Source organism: Melozone crissalis, unplaced genomic scaffold, assembly GCF_028551555.1.
Source record: "Melozone crissalis strain CALT ecotype California unplaced genomic scaffold, PUWL_Pcris_2 ptg000004l_1, whole genome shotgun sequence".
NCBI classification, from domain to species: Eukaryota; Metazoa; Chordata; class Aves; order Passeriformes; family Passerellidae; genus Melozone; species Melozone crissalis.
In genome coordinates, this window is record NW_026535782.1 from 5,042,887 (window position 1) to 5,060,000 (window position 17,114).

Consider the following 17,114-nt stretch of genomic DNA (forward strand, 5'->3'; position numbering starts at 1 on the left):
CTAAATAAAATGAGAAAAAAAGAAGTCTTAAACTCTAATATATTCTTTCTGGTGGCATTCAGGTAATGATTAAAATATTTTAAATTTAGTATTCATTTTAATTTAATAGCTTAGTCACTGGATATTGTACACAATAGATTAAGTAAGTATATTAAGTAAGTTAAAAAGTCAAATCAGCTCTTTAAAATGCATATTAAAGAAATGTGGAAAAGGAAGATAGTATTGAGATGCAGACAATATGTGGTGCTCTATAAGAAGCTCTTTTGAGGGAAGGAAATCACATTACAGGTACACAAAGTCCTTTATCATCCACATTTTGCCTCCAGCTGAACACAAGTAGCATTAAAGTTGTGGGCTCTACCTTGTCCCTTCTTTGCTCTCCAGATCTCTCATGTTGTGGTTAGGGGTATGTTCTTTTGCTGGAATACCAAATGTTTTCTTTGTTCTGGCAGCCACACAGCTGGAATACCTTTCCAGAATTTGTAAAAGATGAAGTCATGTCCCCAGCGTCATAATAATTAACTAAAAAATCTTCAGAAACGAGAATGCAGAGGCCTCATTTTTGTATAAATTTGTTGCTGTGAGTGGGTTTCTGGCACGTGTGTAATTAGACCTGCAGAGGCACAGGAACAATACCCATAGGTGCCCTCAGAACAATCACTCTCCCTCCAAGCACTGCCAGCTAATTGGTACTTCTGGGAATGGTATCACAGCCAATGTCAGCCAACCTGCATTGCTCCAAACTGCTCTGAGATCCCCAGAGTTACCATCTTTTCAAGGCTGGGACTTTTAGGAATGCTGAAAAGCCACATGGATGCAGCTTGTTTTGTAAATCTGCGTTGACTGAAAATATTGACACGGAGGCCCAGCGCTCGCACCAGACGCAGCTTTGCTCCCATCAAAAGCAGGGATGTTTGGCCTTTCTGCATCACACCTGCTTTGCTAAATAATTCCTAAATGTATTAACATTATTAATAGAATTAAGTCAATTACCTGAAAGAAACTTTCTGCATGTCACAGAGTAACAATTACTCTAAACAACAAAACATTTAAGACAAACTACCAAGCTGATGTAAGACCACTGTATGATATTGCTCCATAAACATAGCTCATGACAAGACAGCTTTACAGTCTTCTTCTAGGCTTCTCCAGGGGCAGTGGGACACTCTATTGTTTGCTACACTGAGCTAAATCATAATGCTGTCATCTGACTGGAGACAATTTATTTATATAAAGCTATTTCATTTGTGTCCAGATGAATACATATATATATTTAAATAAAGCTATTTTATTTGTATCCAGATGAATACATATATATACATATATATATAAAAATAAAGGGATTTATATATATATATATATATATATATATATATATCTCCTTATCAATATTTAAATGAATTGCAGCCAGTCGCTGTATATAGCCTATAATACTCCAGAGACATTTGGTTCAAAATTTTGCCTGAATATGAGCATTTTGGAGAAGGGATGAATTAATGTACATCATCAAGCACTTCATTTTAAAGTGTTCCAGAGTCCTTTCACTACAACCAATACACATGATGTAATAAAGTTAAGGATCCATTCTGAAACCAAATGGTGATGGCGGCTATCAAATAAAATGACTGTTCAGATATAGACCATGAAAATACTCAAGAATCACCTTTGATCAAAACATATGTTTATCAACAAACTTCTATTTTAAAATGAAGCCATGTATGGAAAAGAACAGCCTACCTCTTAATAAAAATTTTAAAAATCTCCCTCCTCAGTTTTTTCCAATGTTAAGGATAAATGTTTCATGTTTACAGGTTCTAAGGCAGAAATGGAGACCTAATAGACAATTAAAAGCAATTCTGTGAAAATGGGCCTGGGGATGCCACCCTGTAAAATGATTGATAGTGTATTTCCCATAGTTGTTCTAATGAAAAAGCTGTTGTCAGACTGTTCTCAGGAGGATGGTGTCAGTGCTACTGCAAGATCTGCTCGTGAGTTAGAAACTCATGAGTTAGAAAATGAGAACCAAATGGACTCACAGCTGGGAAAACCCAACAATAATTAATTTAACTAGCAACCATTTGTACAGACTTTGTGTAAGTTTAAAAATTTCCCATGAGAGGAGCAAGGTCAGTGAAGGATAGAGTTCATGTTTTCCAGTGATAATGAAAAATACTTAGACACAAACAGTGAGGAAGGTTTTGATTCTATATTTGATGCATGGAAACTTCAATGTTTCTACTATGACTGAGCAGTACAAACCCAGTCCTTCTCCATATGGGATGGAGAATTTTTCTTAGTGTTTATTATTTTGATTCTGATTTAAAGTCGTGGGAGGAAAAGAGAGGAACCTCTGCTATCTTATCTGCCCTCCTTCCCATGATAAACTGGTCTTAAAAGTACAGAGGGAAAACAATGTCATTAAAAGGCTTTCATTCCAACTCTTTGATAAGGAAGATGCAAACAGTTTGAGCCCTAACATGTTGTTTCATTTTAATGAGCAGCGAGTACCTTCCTTGTCCTTATTAAAGTGGTTAATGGTGCTTCTACTGCCTCATTATCAGTGCTAGGACACATTTGGTGTTGTTCCTACTGCTAAGCCAACTCCTTTTAGTCTGACAGATGATCAGAAAGTCAAATCAGATTGCTCAGAGATACTTGTTAATAAAATTCCAACAGTGTTTCTCTGAGTGTCCATGGGGATGCTAAAATTATTTTATTTTCTTCAGGTTTTCTATAATTACTGTGATTGTACTTTCTCCAAAGAAATATATCTATGCCAATTAAAACTATACTGGGTTTATAGGTTGATGAGACTAGCACAAAACTGTTATTTGGTTTTAATCAAAACACACAGATTAAATTGAGCTTCCCTTGTATTAATTCCAAATGTTACATTCAAATGCTCCAGATTTTTTTTTGTGAAGCATGTCAATGTTTTAGTTTAAAAAGCATATTTTTATGCAATCCTAACAATTTTTTTTTATTTTGCTCTTCCCTTCTTTTGCTTCTCTTGCCTCTATTTCCTTTGAGGGCTTGATGTTTTCTTGCTTTTGTTTCTAAATACACAGCATATTTGAGACCTAATTGCAATATGTCATAATGCTGATCACAGTGCAGAAGTCTAAGTGTATGTAATACCAGAGAAAGCAACTACAAATGGATAATGCCTATATTCTGCTGCCTTTTGCTTTCTGGATTACAATAGAATGGCTATGTACATAGATCTGAACATCACTTACAAAATATTCAGTCTTTACTTAACCTATTATTTCATTACCTGCATATCCATATTAACCTGCCTGGATTTGAAGTGAAGATTATTAAACATTTCTGAATTTTTTTCTATTAGTGTATTCTTTAAATACTTCATGGAAAAAGAATGCCACATTCAATGTTCCCACCAAACATAAATCTGTGCAATGAAGTGAAAAACTTACTGCTAATTGCAATGAGATTAGTGACTGTATTTTGTCCACAATTCAAGGATAAGACACATTATTACTCTGAAAAGCTGCCAGAAAAATGCATTTTCAGCAGTCACTTGATCCTTAGCAGGATGAATAGACAAGGAAAACAAAAGCAGAACAGGAAAGAATACATGTTTCTCACCAGAGAGTCCAGTCATGGCCACAGTAGGGCTGAACATTCCCCAGGTAGAAGCCCAGAGACTGTGTGACTTCAACCAGGTTGGTGAAGTCCAGGCTGATGCTGTTGAAAAGCACAGAGGTCATGATGATTTCATCGATTGCCCACACGTCTTCGCCTTGAGAAGAGTGATATGGCTGCCACCACCTGAACTGAATGCCAACCTGCCTTGCATCTTCAGGCAGCTCCACTGAAATTATTCTGGAAAACAAAACAAAGTCGTTATTGCCAGTTTTTCCTGGTTTGTAATAATTCCATGGGGATGTATTTTTGGTAACTTTTCCTTACTGACCCTAAAAGTCATGGAGTAAATTTAACCCACAAATACCATAGCATCAGCTGGTATAGCTGCTACCAGCGACAGGAACAGGGGAATTGTTAGTTCTCTTGGTAATCAGTTCATTTACTGAAACCCAGGCATGTCCAAAAGCCACCAGAAAGAGTTTCTACCAAATCTGTAATTTTTGCTTCCATTGAGGACCTCTCAGTAAATTTAAAGGTGTAAATTAGCAAAGGAATGATGAGCTGACAAGGATTTAAGGATTCCAATTCCCCTTTGTCAGACGCAGTGGGTTTTATCCTGAAGATCTGCATCTTGTAAACATCTGCATTCCCCACATAGCATTGATATCATTCTATTGGTGCTCTTGTCCTAGAAGAATCCACCCCTGTAAATTGCCACAGTCAAGTGGAAAAGGTTCATCTTGTCAGACAGTGTGATTATGGGTAGTCCTTTTGGGCAGATACTCCTTTTCTGTAGCTGCATAGAGATGCAACTGGAGGTGAGTCCCAGGTGCTTCTGGTATGCAAGGTCACCTGATTTGTCATGGCAGCTGTGTCAACACACCTAGAAATGAAAAACTGCAAAGAAAATTAAGAGTATTATCTGATTTCCAGGAGCAATTTTCATACACTGCAGGAGGGAGTATACATTAATTGCCACAGCAATGACACCTTCTTGAAAGCCCCATAAATCACTGAGACCATGGTACCCCACACAGCCACATCAGCTGTGAGACAGACTGGCAACAGGGACATTTGTCTCCATTGGGGTACAATTACTTGCTGGCTAAAGGGTTTTCAGCCAGCTCATCATGTAGCTGTGATTTTTCTTTCTCTGTTAGAGGAAATATGGATAAAATGAAATATCAGGTAAATAAAAGCATCTTTTTTATACTTCAGCACCAAACTCTTTTCATACTCAAGTCTTTCTGAGCTGCCTGTTATAATGTTTTGTTCTCTGCATATGAAAGAGTCTTGTGCCTGTGGCAATCTTAGTGCAAAAACCACACTCTTAAAAATGACTTGCTACACCATCCTTGTAGGGAGTAGATTTATAATACTGTTGCTTAGTGCCACATTCATTTTAAAGAAGAATACATTAATCCATTAACCAGAAAATACCAAATAGCTGGGCTAAACAGGTGGGAAGCACTCAGAAAGTCCTGCCTGGCTTTTCTAGGAGCTGCTTTTTGCCATCCATCGACTGGAGAGAGAAGTGCAGAGGGACAGCCAGAGGTGACATGGCCATGACTCTGTGGCATGAGACCAGCACAGTACACACTTTATGTACGGTGGATACATTTCCTTTACACTCAAATAAACATGTTTGAACAACTTCAGACCCTGGCTTCTTTTCTACTAAGGATTCCCTCATAAGAAGCAACTTTATAACCTTTTGGGTTAATTTTTTAAAGGCACAAATGACAAGAAATTGCTACTGATGCTAAAAAGAACCATATTTTTTTTCTGCCATGATTCAGGGGTGTTATCCTGAGGAAAGCTGGCACCCTGGTAAGGAGAGCACTGTATCCAGTGGGCAATGTGAAGCACCTGGCACTTGTGTGAGCTAATGCTCTGACATAATCCAGGGCATATTCTCTGCTGGTGGCTGCCTCTGATGCCTGTATCTTCCCTTTCACTCTTAACTCTCATAAACTTGCCCACGTGGACACTAATTCTCACAGACAGTAATATACAGAAAATCCTAAATCATGACATGCACCACTGATACACATATCAGATGCTGAAATATTTAACACATGTTAAAATAAATTCCCCATCCCAGGGGATTAAGCTAACACAATTTAAAAATGTAGGTGTAAACCACCACGTATGGCACATATCTTAGCATGCAGAACCTGACTACACCTCCAGTTGTAACAACTTCTCCTGTCTGGCTTTGATTTGTTGGAGATAGATGGAGAGGGAGGGGGATTCCTGCTAATGACTTTTCTGCTGCAGAGAAGAAAAGTGTTCCTACTTACATTACCAGCCACCATTAAATTTGTTAAAAACCAGCTGGGAGACCTTTGCTCTGATCTCATTCTTTCAAGCTATGCGCATACCTAATATTGAAAAGCCACCGCTGTTCTGCCCAGAAGAAAAATGCAGCTGTCAAATGTTAGCAGATTAAATGCACCTTTTCAGGAGAACATTAAATGTGTAATTATTTTTTGTATGACTGAAGATTAATTAAATTCGTGGATACAGACTGATTGCCAAACTTTGCAGCAGTCCATCTATATTACTGAAAATGCTGATATTTTCAGACAACATAATATGAAAAGGTGAAGCTGTGTTCATAATTATTGCCAGCATTAGCTTCAGGTTCGTATCTATGTCATTTTTTTATCTACCCAGAGTGGACTGAATTATCTATCTATCTATCTATCTATCTATCTATCTATCTATCATCTATCTATCTATCTATCTATCTATCTATCTATCTATCTATCTATCTATCTATCTTTCCTTCCATCCATCCATCCATCCATCCATCCATCCATCCATCCATCCATCCATTCACCCACCTCCCATGGCAAAATCTCTCTAGCTTGTGTATAATGTTCTTTGCTCTGTACCTTGTCAGAACAACAGAAATTGTGTTTCATACCTAACCTTAAAAAGAAAAATAAATCTCTGGCATCTGTGTAATTTATTACATTTACATCTTAAACTTGATTAAAATCAGTCACCAGAATATGTTTTTTGCTTTTTGTTATAAAAATTTCATAGTGCTATATATTAAAAACCTTTAGGGAAATATAATTCCTACAGATGTAGTTTTGAATCTAAGATTAAGAAGCAGGGTCATATAAAATATATGTGTGACTATAACAAAGGTAGGCAAACTAAACTTTGAAGAAGATTTTTAAGTCTTTCAGTCTGTAGCATCTTTCCTTTGGAAACATTTAGAACTTCAGAAATTGAAGTCTACAATGTATTGCTACAAAATACAGTCCTCCTCTCACATTTTAAAGTATTTCTTATAGCTCCCAGGAAATAATTTAAATGTTATGAGGGATTTTTTTTCAATTATAACATTCTTAATCACACTTTGAATATTGCAATTTTGTACTGAGCTATTAACAAGATGTGGAAATCTATTTTTTTTGTTTTGTTTTTAAAAAAGCACTCATCTGAGCTCAATAAATATAAATAATGAAAGTTATGTGTAGCTAAAGTGACTTGCAGGCTATTTCCAGTCCCACCCCTGGGGCTGACTAAGATGTTTTCCTTGAACTCAGTAGAGAAGAAGACACAGGGCAATACCCAGGTCAAAGCTACCCGTGGGCAGGAAATGGACGTGCTGGAATGAGTCCAGTGATGCCAATGCCAGTTCTGCCTCTTCTGGGCTCTTTGCAAAGCATCTCCTTTAACTGGAGATTAAACTGGCTTTTATTGGCTCTGCTGCAGCACCCCATGAAGGTGGCTGCTGCCAGGTTTGAGAGGGTTTGCATAGATCCAGACCAGACTATTCCAGGATTTTGGTACTTCATGGAGACTCCTGATTTTGTATTGCTCTACTAAATTTGGTGGATGGTGTCACCAAAGGTATCAGTAAGGAACACCTTCTCTAAATACAAGAGATGTATTCCTCTCCAATCTGACACCAAACATAGGCATTGCTAGATGAAATGAGCTCTTTATTCAACTTCTTTTTTATTTGTGCAAGTCCCAGGCACAGTCAGCAGCAGGTTCTCCCAGGGCACCAAGCCCAGCCCAGGGCAGAGGCACAGACATGCAATTGCCTTGAGAGTGGGAGCAGGTGAGTTTTCCTGCCAACCTCAGAGATCCTCACAATCCTGCAGAGATCCTCACAATCAGATTCTGTCCCAGCTGTCCTGTGCTGCCTGCAAACTCCTAATCCCAGAGGCTGGTGTAGTAAGGGTATCTATGGCTTCAAAGCTACAAATAATTTATGTTAATTTTTCCTTACAAGTCGCTGCTTCCAGGGGAAGAGTCATGCCCCTATTTCCCACAAGTACATTCCTCTCCCTCCTCCTGTACTGCCTCAGCTTGTTCTGTTGTATCACCTTAGACTTGAAAGCCATTAAATGGATGTGTTCATTTTTATAGAGAGAAGTGCCTAGAACAGCTGCAACATTTTAAAGGAAGGTGGTAACTTCAGTGGGCAATAAAGCCTCTTCATTCCCTCTTGCACCACCTACTCAGTCTCCACATTGCAGTGACCACCAGAGTCAGCATAACTGCATGCAAATAACTCTTGGTGATGTGTGTGCACGTACCTTGGCTCGTGGTAGTTGAGGTAAGAGTAGTGCTCCAGCAGTTTCCAGGTGATGCCGTTGTCGTAGGAGTAGTGCAGCAGCACTCCTTCCCCGGGCTGGTCGGGCGCTTTGCAGGTGCTCAGCACTGACTTGCTGCCCAGGCGCAGTGTGAACTGCAGGAACCTGCATCAGAACCACACAAATGTTTGCTGGGTATCCTTTCCACAGTGGTTTTTCTTTTTTGTTGGTTTTTTTTTTTGTTTTATTTTGTGGTTTATTTGGGTTTGGTTTGGTTTTGTTTTTCCCCTAACCAGGTTGTTTTCAGATCTTCTCAATCTAGGCAAATTTTCATAAATATCGGTTATGGGGTTTTGTACTTGTGATTTGTTTTTATTGTCAAGCAATGCATTGTGGTGCATATAGTTAAAAAAATGCCAATCATTACTGCATTTAATTATTTATTAGGCACTGAAGGGGAGGGAGAGATAGTGAATGGATCTAATCAGCTGCCACAAGCTGTCAAATAAACACAATCTTATAAATAATTAATTAGCACTTGGCTTTGACACTCAGGTTTGATATTAACATTTCATATTTTCCATCCGAGCTGTACAATAACTTCCCTCCAGTCTGTTTTGGGCTCTGTTGTTTACAAAGCAGGAGCGAAAAAAGGCAAGGCTATGAAATCACCATTAAAACATGGACCTAGGAGTTTTTTAAAACAAAAACTGGTTTAATAACAGACAAGCTGGAGAGGGAGGAGCTCCCCCATTTCTTTGCTCCTCCTTCCCTCTCACCTGGACTGGGAGCTGTCCAGGAAGGAGGTGATGAGCTGGCGCCTGCCGTCCTTGTTGAAGACCAGGGCCTTGCCGCTGGCCAGCACCCCACAGCCGAAGCTGACCTCGGCCCCGCGGATGGAGTAGAAGCTGTGGTAGGAGGAGAGGCGGGAGCTGGAGAAGCTCTCGGAGATGAACATGGGGAAGGTCTGCGACGCCGTCTCGCATGCCGGCCCCGAGAAACCGGGGTCACACCTGCGGGGAGGAAGGGGAGAGCACGACTGGTGACCCATCTTGGTGTGGCTGCTTGTCAGCAAACAGCGTGGCTGCAGCTGTTCATGGGCTGAGCAAACCCACCAGCTCCCTCTCAAGTCTGAGGCCCAAGAACCTCTTTGAACTTTACTTAGGTAAAGAGCACAGCAAATGATTTCTGTTAGCTAGTGTTTACTTTTCGAATTTAAAAAATATGTATTTATGAACACCCCATGAATCTACACATAACACAGTACATACATATTTTTAATTAATATTTTTAATAAAAATAAAATTATTAAAATAAATTTATTATTATTTTTGGAACAAAACCCCTGCTGACATAATTACAGTTGTTCATATGTAAAATGACAAATTTGCTTTTATCTGTAGCACACTAGATGTGGTTACTAGAAATTAAGTTATCGTCACTGTCATATTTTCTGAAAAATCCTCTTTGCCCAGGATTTCTCTCCTGGGAAGCTGAGAAGCCTGAGAGAAAAAGGAAAACAATATTATCTCATTTGCTTCTCCTGTGTTTTGCTGCATTGGAATGTGGTTGGAGATTGTTTATCCGATATGTGAATTGTTTTGATGTAATGACCAATCACGGGCAGGCTGTGTTGGGACTCTGGAGAGTCAAAAGTTTTCATTAGTATCTTGTTAAGCCTTCTGTAAGTATCCTTTCTCTATTCTTTAGTATAGTTTTAGTATAGCATTATACTATCATATCATATCATATCATATATCATATCATATCCTTTTAAGAACATGGAGTCAGATTCATCTTTCCTCCCCATGATGGGAGACCCCAAAAATACCACAAGTTAAAAAAGAGAATGGCCTGTGGGTCATACTCTAGTTAATACCTAAATGTAGTTACACCAACATTAAGGATGTGCTTGCTGGTTTTGAGTAAGTGCCTTTTTATTTTTTAGAGTGGAATCCTTTTAACAAGCCAGACTATCAGAAGAAAGTGAAGCGCTGATCTTCTGTCCTTGAGGTAGGTTAGGTTATGGGATATTAGAATTATTAAAATTGTAATTCTTTCCCAACATTTAATACAAAAGTGATAAAGTCACAAATCATCTCTATAACCAGTATATATGACATTTCGGTGTGCTCTGTAGCACATTTTAAGATGAACTGGAAGTTAGACACTATACCTGAAGAAAATAATAAAAAAAATATTAAACATGCTGCTGTTTGGAAAGATTGATCTTTAGCTTTCCAGTGAGCTTTATGAATTCTGAGGGTTGTGCTAGTTTTATATTTAGTCATCTAAAAGAGCAAGGACTGAAATGAAAATCACTTCAACTTTCACACTACCAAGTGAACTCAGTGACAGAAATTGAACATGAGTGCTGAATATAACACTTACTTGCAGCCATTTCTGGTACACTGTCCTCGCCCTGAGCAGAATTTCAGGCAGGATGGACCAATATAAACTGCAGAGAGAGAAATCAATTAAATGGGAGGTTATGCTATGTGGTAAAGAGAATATGATGAATACAAGAAAGTGTACAGACCTGATCATACAATTATTGTATTTATTTTAATCCCACTACCTGGAAAAGGTCTATGAAAGGATATAAATAATTTGGCTGTGTCAAGGATAGTCAGGGATAATTTATTATTTAATGTGTCATGTCCATCTGTGGCTAAAGACAGTACTGTGGCCACTAGTACTGTTTTAATTACTGTCTGTGAATGAGATCAGATAATTTGGTAGGCATTGACCTTTTTAAAAATTTGTCATTGGCATTCCTTTCATCTTAGTTTGGAGATATAATCCAATCTATATATTGGTACGTTCCAGTAGCAGTCTTGTAGATTTAAAAAACATGTCATGGCTTCTTTCATTGAAATCTACATACTTGACTGGATTTAGGGGTATAAGAACCTGCCCTGATATGTCTTAAGTAACTATTAATTTTCATACTCTTTCACTGATTCTTTTAAATGGAACAAAATTCCACATCCTCAGTGATCAAAAATACACCAGATTTTTTTTACTCTTTTGCTTCATCTTCCTCCAATGACTCCTCATTGACAGTGTTAATATTTGTGAAAAATATGGAAGATGGAAAGATGAGAAAATCTCAGTATAATCTCTTGCACTATAAGAAAGAAAAGTTATAACTTGTGGGCAAAATGCTAAAAGGCCTTAACCATGAATAGTGGCATCTTTTCTGTTGAAGAATTGGAGTTACCCACTTGTATTAAAACATTTGGAAGAAACAGCCACTAATTTGAAAATAATCTATAAGAAGCAGTATTTCTTCCTTTTCCTAGTTTTATAATGTTGCCCATCACTGCAGGCCGTCAGCTCTCCCTAGCACACACACTCTAAATCCCTCTTAGCTACCCCCTATAACTAAGTCCTCATCAGATTTCATGTGATTTCTAGGTTTTCTCACTTCTCAGGGTGCAAAAAATTATGTTCTGTCTGTTTGATTTTTGTGTCTTTTGAGGTCTTTTTGAGGGGGTGGTAAAAGTAGAAGGGTTAAAGATGTAATGGTGTCATTCAAAATAAAAAAAACTTTACAGAAATTGGCATTTTTCCAGAGTTTCTGAAAGATGGCCAGCTTCCAGATTTCATTTAAAACTTGATTCGCATAGGAAACAGTCGTGAAGCTAAAAGTCAGAGTGATGAATCTTTGAAAATCTTCCTCTCTTCAAGAATTTCGGTGGATTGCCAATAGTTACGAGTTTTTTCCTACAATACAGTGTAAAACTTTAGTATTTAATAAAGGAAGCATTCAAAACCTCAGAAATTTGTCTTTAAGACTCGATTCCTGTGTCATGGTTCTGCACCTCAAATTCACAGCAAGCACCTTCTAGGCAGATGGTTGGTAAACCTTTTCTTGAGATTGTGCACACAGGAGCATGCAGCATCCTTTCATGGAGCTGTATTTTGTTTTATAAGCAAAGGTTGTGCAGATAAATGAATTGTCAAATGATTTTCAAAATCTTGTTTTGTTCTGTTGTAAGGAATTTGTATCTTTGGATTGATTTCACCTTGCTGTGGTTTCTGTGAACCTCTCATGAGTGTCTCCAACACTTAGAGTCAGCATTTTTTAAGATAGCAACTCATCTTTTCAGATACACGTAGAAATCTTTTCATTTTAAATACCCATCTTTCCCCTTAATTTTACTTTTTGATGTATATAACATCCCTAAAGAGAAGCATTAATACTATACCCAGAATGTCAAGATGATGCTACTTCCAGCTATGATTAAGATAACAATGTTCATTACTTGTAGTGACAAAATTTCCTTAATGATATTACCTTAGCAGCTTCAAGATTTTCTTGTCAATACTAGGCCTCAATATATTTTAAGAATTCTGCAAAATGTAAATATTTACCATTCCTAGGCACCATATCAAGCCTTACTGGGAATCACTGCAAAATTTCACAAGCTATTGTACATCAGTATAAATCTCTAAATTATGTATTTCACGCATCTAACCAAACAAATTCTGAATGTAGCTTATTTACTTCCAAATCACTTAAGGCTAACAAGCAAACTAAAAAATTTTCACTTACTCTTTGTTAACCCTTTCAATCATACTTATTTCTGCATTTCATACATTTAATCCTGTGTTCCTAAATACTTTTTACTGCCCTTTAAAGTATTCCTTGATAATTCTGGTCCTGGTTTTCCTCTGTAATAAGTAATTTAAATATTTATCAACATAAACTTCTCCCAGTTCTTCAAATCCATTTAAAAAAAAGGTATAAGTGAAAAATAATTTTCAAAGGGAAGAACAGTTCTCTGAAACAGATGGCACTTTCCCCTGAAGATATGGTAAACAATGTAAGGTTATTTTAGTATTTTGTTAGCAGCGTTGCTTGTCTTCTATGTCCAGAAGCAAAATAAGGCCCAGATGCTGCTCCTGTTGCTTTGGCTGCTGCAGTCCATGTCCTCAACAGCCAGTGTGAAACCTATTTATGTAATTAGGACTAAGTAGACTTAGGAAATGCTATATTAAATCCTGTCACTAATATTTTTTCCTGGAAAGCATTCAATTAAACAGAAAAAAAAAATTAGATTATTGTCTTTTGTAATGGCAGAGTCTCTCTCTAGTTTCACAATGCACCTGTTACCTAATGCAACTAAGCAGAACAGGAATTTAACAAACTGTAAATTCATTGACTTGTGATGGTGGAAAATATGTTTACTTGGAGCAGCATACAAAATTTACTTTTCTGCTGTGTCACGATCAGGGGTAAGAATACTGACTGTTATCGATTGCCCACATATTTCCAAGGATTGGTCCTGTTTGTCTCCACCGAATCCTGGTGTCACTGGTGAGAGCAGCGTTGGGAAGGGGAATGGTTATTCTGTTCCACCTGAAATACATATAACACAGACATTTTACACTGACAGTTATTATGCAACAGTATATTTTGCAGATATGTTTATGTATTCTGGAAGCTTTGTAAGAAGCTTAATTTTAAAATCTGCTCAAATGAAGCATAAATTTACAGCAGCTTTGGAAAATACAAATTAAAAATAAGAAGTCCATATATTATACAGTACATGAATACTAGTTATTGTCTTGTAAAACCCAGCCATTTTCCCCCTGTAGGAATACACACAGCTTATGGCAAAGACCATAAGCTCCTTTGCTGCAGCAGCTTCCCCATCCCCATGAATATCTCCTAAGACTGAACTCTGTTTGGTGAAAACCCTCAGAGGGTGAGGAGTGGTGCAGAGAGTTTGGCATGCTGCAGTCTGGGCCATCATTCTCTATCATCCACAGAGGCTGCACTTCTGCACACACCAGGAGTAATGGCTCCTATGAAAATTGTATGGGACTAGGGGCTGTGTGCCATCAGATCATAGCAATGCTTCAACTTTCTTTTTGTAAGTGTTGTGGAAGTTGGGACACCAAGGGATTTTGTGCTATGCAGAAAAATGCCACAGCTCATTTTTCAGTGAGAACAGTGGAGAAGAGACTTAATGCTGAGAAGGACTGATACAAGAAAGTGACACTAATAACCATCTGCATTGAAGAAGTATGGAGAATGTGCTTCACTGAAACCCAGTACTGGGATTCCACATGAGTAAATGTGTCTGAGGATGTAAACACAGCTTTCAGTAGTGTTTTTTCTGAACAAGAAGAAAACTTTTGTGGCTTTGACAAGGTAAAAGTTTCCTTTTTCTTCTTATCAATATGCTGTCCACAAGTGGGTTTTTTTGTAATTTCTCTTTAGCATCAAAAATGATTATTATTCCACAGAAGCAGCCCCATACACTTCAGCTTTCATGACTGGGTAGCCAGGGAGCTCAGAACACTCCTTCCTTGCTGTCCCCAGGTAGTAAAAAGGAATGATGACCCAGAGCTGTGTGCTTTGCTGCTTTCTCCTGCCCCCTCCAGCTCCTATCTGTAGTGCTGTGCATTTTGCATTTTCAGAGAGCTCTCTCACCCGCTGTAGTTTTCAGAGGCATAGATGGTGCTGTGGGGCAGGTGGGGCCCTGCACAAATCTCAGGCAAACACTCCATGTGCAGCAGCGACCACGAGCGCCCGTGGTTGGTTGAGAACTCCAAGCTGACACTGGTAACATGTGGAAGGAGAGAAAGGAGAAAGACACCATGAGGGTACCTGGCATAGATCTCAATGTAGAAGTACCAACAGGGAGAAATCACCAAATCTGCTATTTCTCATAACTGATGAGGAAACAAGAAAGAATTTTAAGCAGAATTTGAATACAAAAATTCCTGCCAATGCAAACATGAGACAAAGTTTCATGAGTGTTTGTCACAGATATGTTTTATGAAAAATCCTTTCCTTAGGATATTTTCTCCTGAGAAGCTGAGAGGCCTCAGGAACAAAATGTAAACAATGATTATCTGCTGCTGTGGAATGCAACAGGTGCATCTGTGATTGGTCCATGTTGATTATTTCTAATTAATGGCCAATCACAGTCCAGCTGTCTCGGACTCTCGGTCAGACACAGGATTTTATTATCATTCCATTTCAATTTCTTTCCTTGCAAGCTTTCTGATGAAATTCTTTCTTCTATTCTTTTAGTATAGTTTTAGTATAGTTTTAATAGAATATATATAATAAAATAATAAATTAGCTTTCTGAAACATGGAGTCAGATCCTCCTCTCTTCTCACATCCTGGGACCCCTGTGAACACCAGCACAAATGTTTAAAACCTCAAAGGTTTTTAGACTGAGGATTGCCTGAACACAGAGTTCTGGTTGGGCCACCATCTAGCCAGTGTTTGTATGCTGCTGCTTTTAGAAGAACTGCATTACTTTTGTATTTAATATTTCATATTGAAATAGCTTCAGATATGAGGAGAAACCTTGGGTTAATCAGAGCTAAACAGCATTGTGTGAGTACAGGACACCTATAACTGCCAGCTGCTAACTATGACATCAGCAAAAGGTGGCAAAAGACCACTAGCTGCTCATGCATGGCTGTCTCTTTCCTGAGTTAAAAAAACCCCAAATTGTTTACAACCTATAAGGAAATCCTTAGATGCCCTACACTCTAATGACCTTGAAAAACTAATAGAGAAATTGCTTGACTTACTACAGATTTAGTATTTTACTGAATTATTCTTGTAATTTCCTCCATATGATTAGCTCATAATATTCTGTTTTATTTTAAGTAATGGAACATTATAGAAGTCATAATTTATCTCCTCAATATTAAATTATTGGATTCTGAATTTTTATTTTTATGATAATTTGCTGACAATATTACTTTATTTAAATGTACCATCACTGTGATATTGTGTCTATTAAAACAGTTTATGGAGGTTTTGACTAATTTATTTCAGGTTTAGATGTAGAGATACCTTAGAGGGTCATATTTACTGCTTATATCCAGCACGAGTCTCTCACATTTGCAGTAATGAAAGCATTATTAATAATGCTGCAGACTGGGAGATGTGAAATGCTGCAGTATTTGGGAAATACAAATAGGAAAAATGGTGACCTAATGCTTCTTTGGTTATGGAGAAGCTCACTTCTAGTTCAGTAAAAGAAGGAAGAATATTGATCTTTCAAAATATATACTAATCTCCATCAGAAAACAGATTGAGGCAGAGACTTTATATAACATGTTTACTGCCCAGGAGTGTTTATAGGCAAAGTTCTCACTTTTCATGTAGGAAAATGCTGCTGCCTTCTCTTCCTATCTTAAGTGCAATGCCTTGATTTCTACTTCCCCTTGAATTCTGCTACCCTGCATGGCTACAAGAACTGTCAGTGTTAATGCAGCTCTTTCCAGCTGGAAGTAGATGCCATGGGACACAGATAAAAGCTCTCATAGTCTCTTACTTTAAACTCTCAACTCTACGAAATATAAAGTAACTTAATCCTCATAAAATATCAATATAAATATTCTCATATGCATATAATGGAGGAGGAACAGTGGGCAGTTTGGTTTTGTGTTCTCCATTTGAAGAAGCATATTAAGAATTTTGAGAGCAGAGTAAAGGATGGGCAAGATGGCTTTGAGCAGCAAGCTGGGATGGGCTGAGGAGCAAGGTGAGCTGTAGCATCCTGTGGTGGTGCAGAGGGCACTCACAAGGAAACCAGAGTCAAACTCTCCTCAGTAGTGTCAGGAACATTACAAAGGACAATAATATAAAGACATGGTTTCATAGTTTTGTAGTGTGCATTAGGAAACACTTTTTCACTTGAGCAGGTGAGGAAGCACAGTGTCCATCCATGATGATTTTTCAAGTCATGGATGGGCAGAGCCATGTCTGACCTGCCCAGTGACCATCCATCCTGCAGCAGCAGGTGTCACCAGATAAAGGGACCTGTATAGGTCCCTTCAAACCAACATTTCTATGGTTCTATAAAACATGGAGCCTAAAATGACTCCCTTCTCTCCCTTTCCTCATGGAAAAATTCACACTGAATGTCCAAAAGAAGTAAAGCCAGAAAAAGTG

General features: G+C 38.1%; 1 protein-coding gene across 2 annotated transcripts in view; it reads right to left on the bottom strand.

Annotated features, from left to right (window-relative positions):
• RELN (reelin) overlaps positions 1-17,114 on the bottom strand; it is a 286,045-nt gene that overhangs the window by 92,385 nt on the left and 176,546 nt on the right. For both annotated transcript variants that reach the window (XM_054280910.1, XM_054280902.1), the window contains exons 15-20: positions 14,623-14,751; positions 13,433-13,542; positions 10,566-10,632; positions 8,954-9,187; positions 8,178-8,339; positions 3,610-3,846 (exon numbers count right to left, since the gene is read on the bottom strand). In XM_054280910.1, coding sequence (XP_054136885.1) covers positions 3,610-3,846; positions 8,178-8,339; positions 8,954-9,187; positions 10,566-10,632; positions 13,433-13,542; positions 14,623-14,751 — 939 coding nt within the window. The remainder of the gene's footprint in view (positions 1-3,609; positions 3,847-8,177; positions 8,340-8,953; positions 9,188-10,565; positions 10,633-13,432; positions 13,543-14,622; positions 14,752-17,114) is intronic.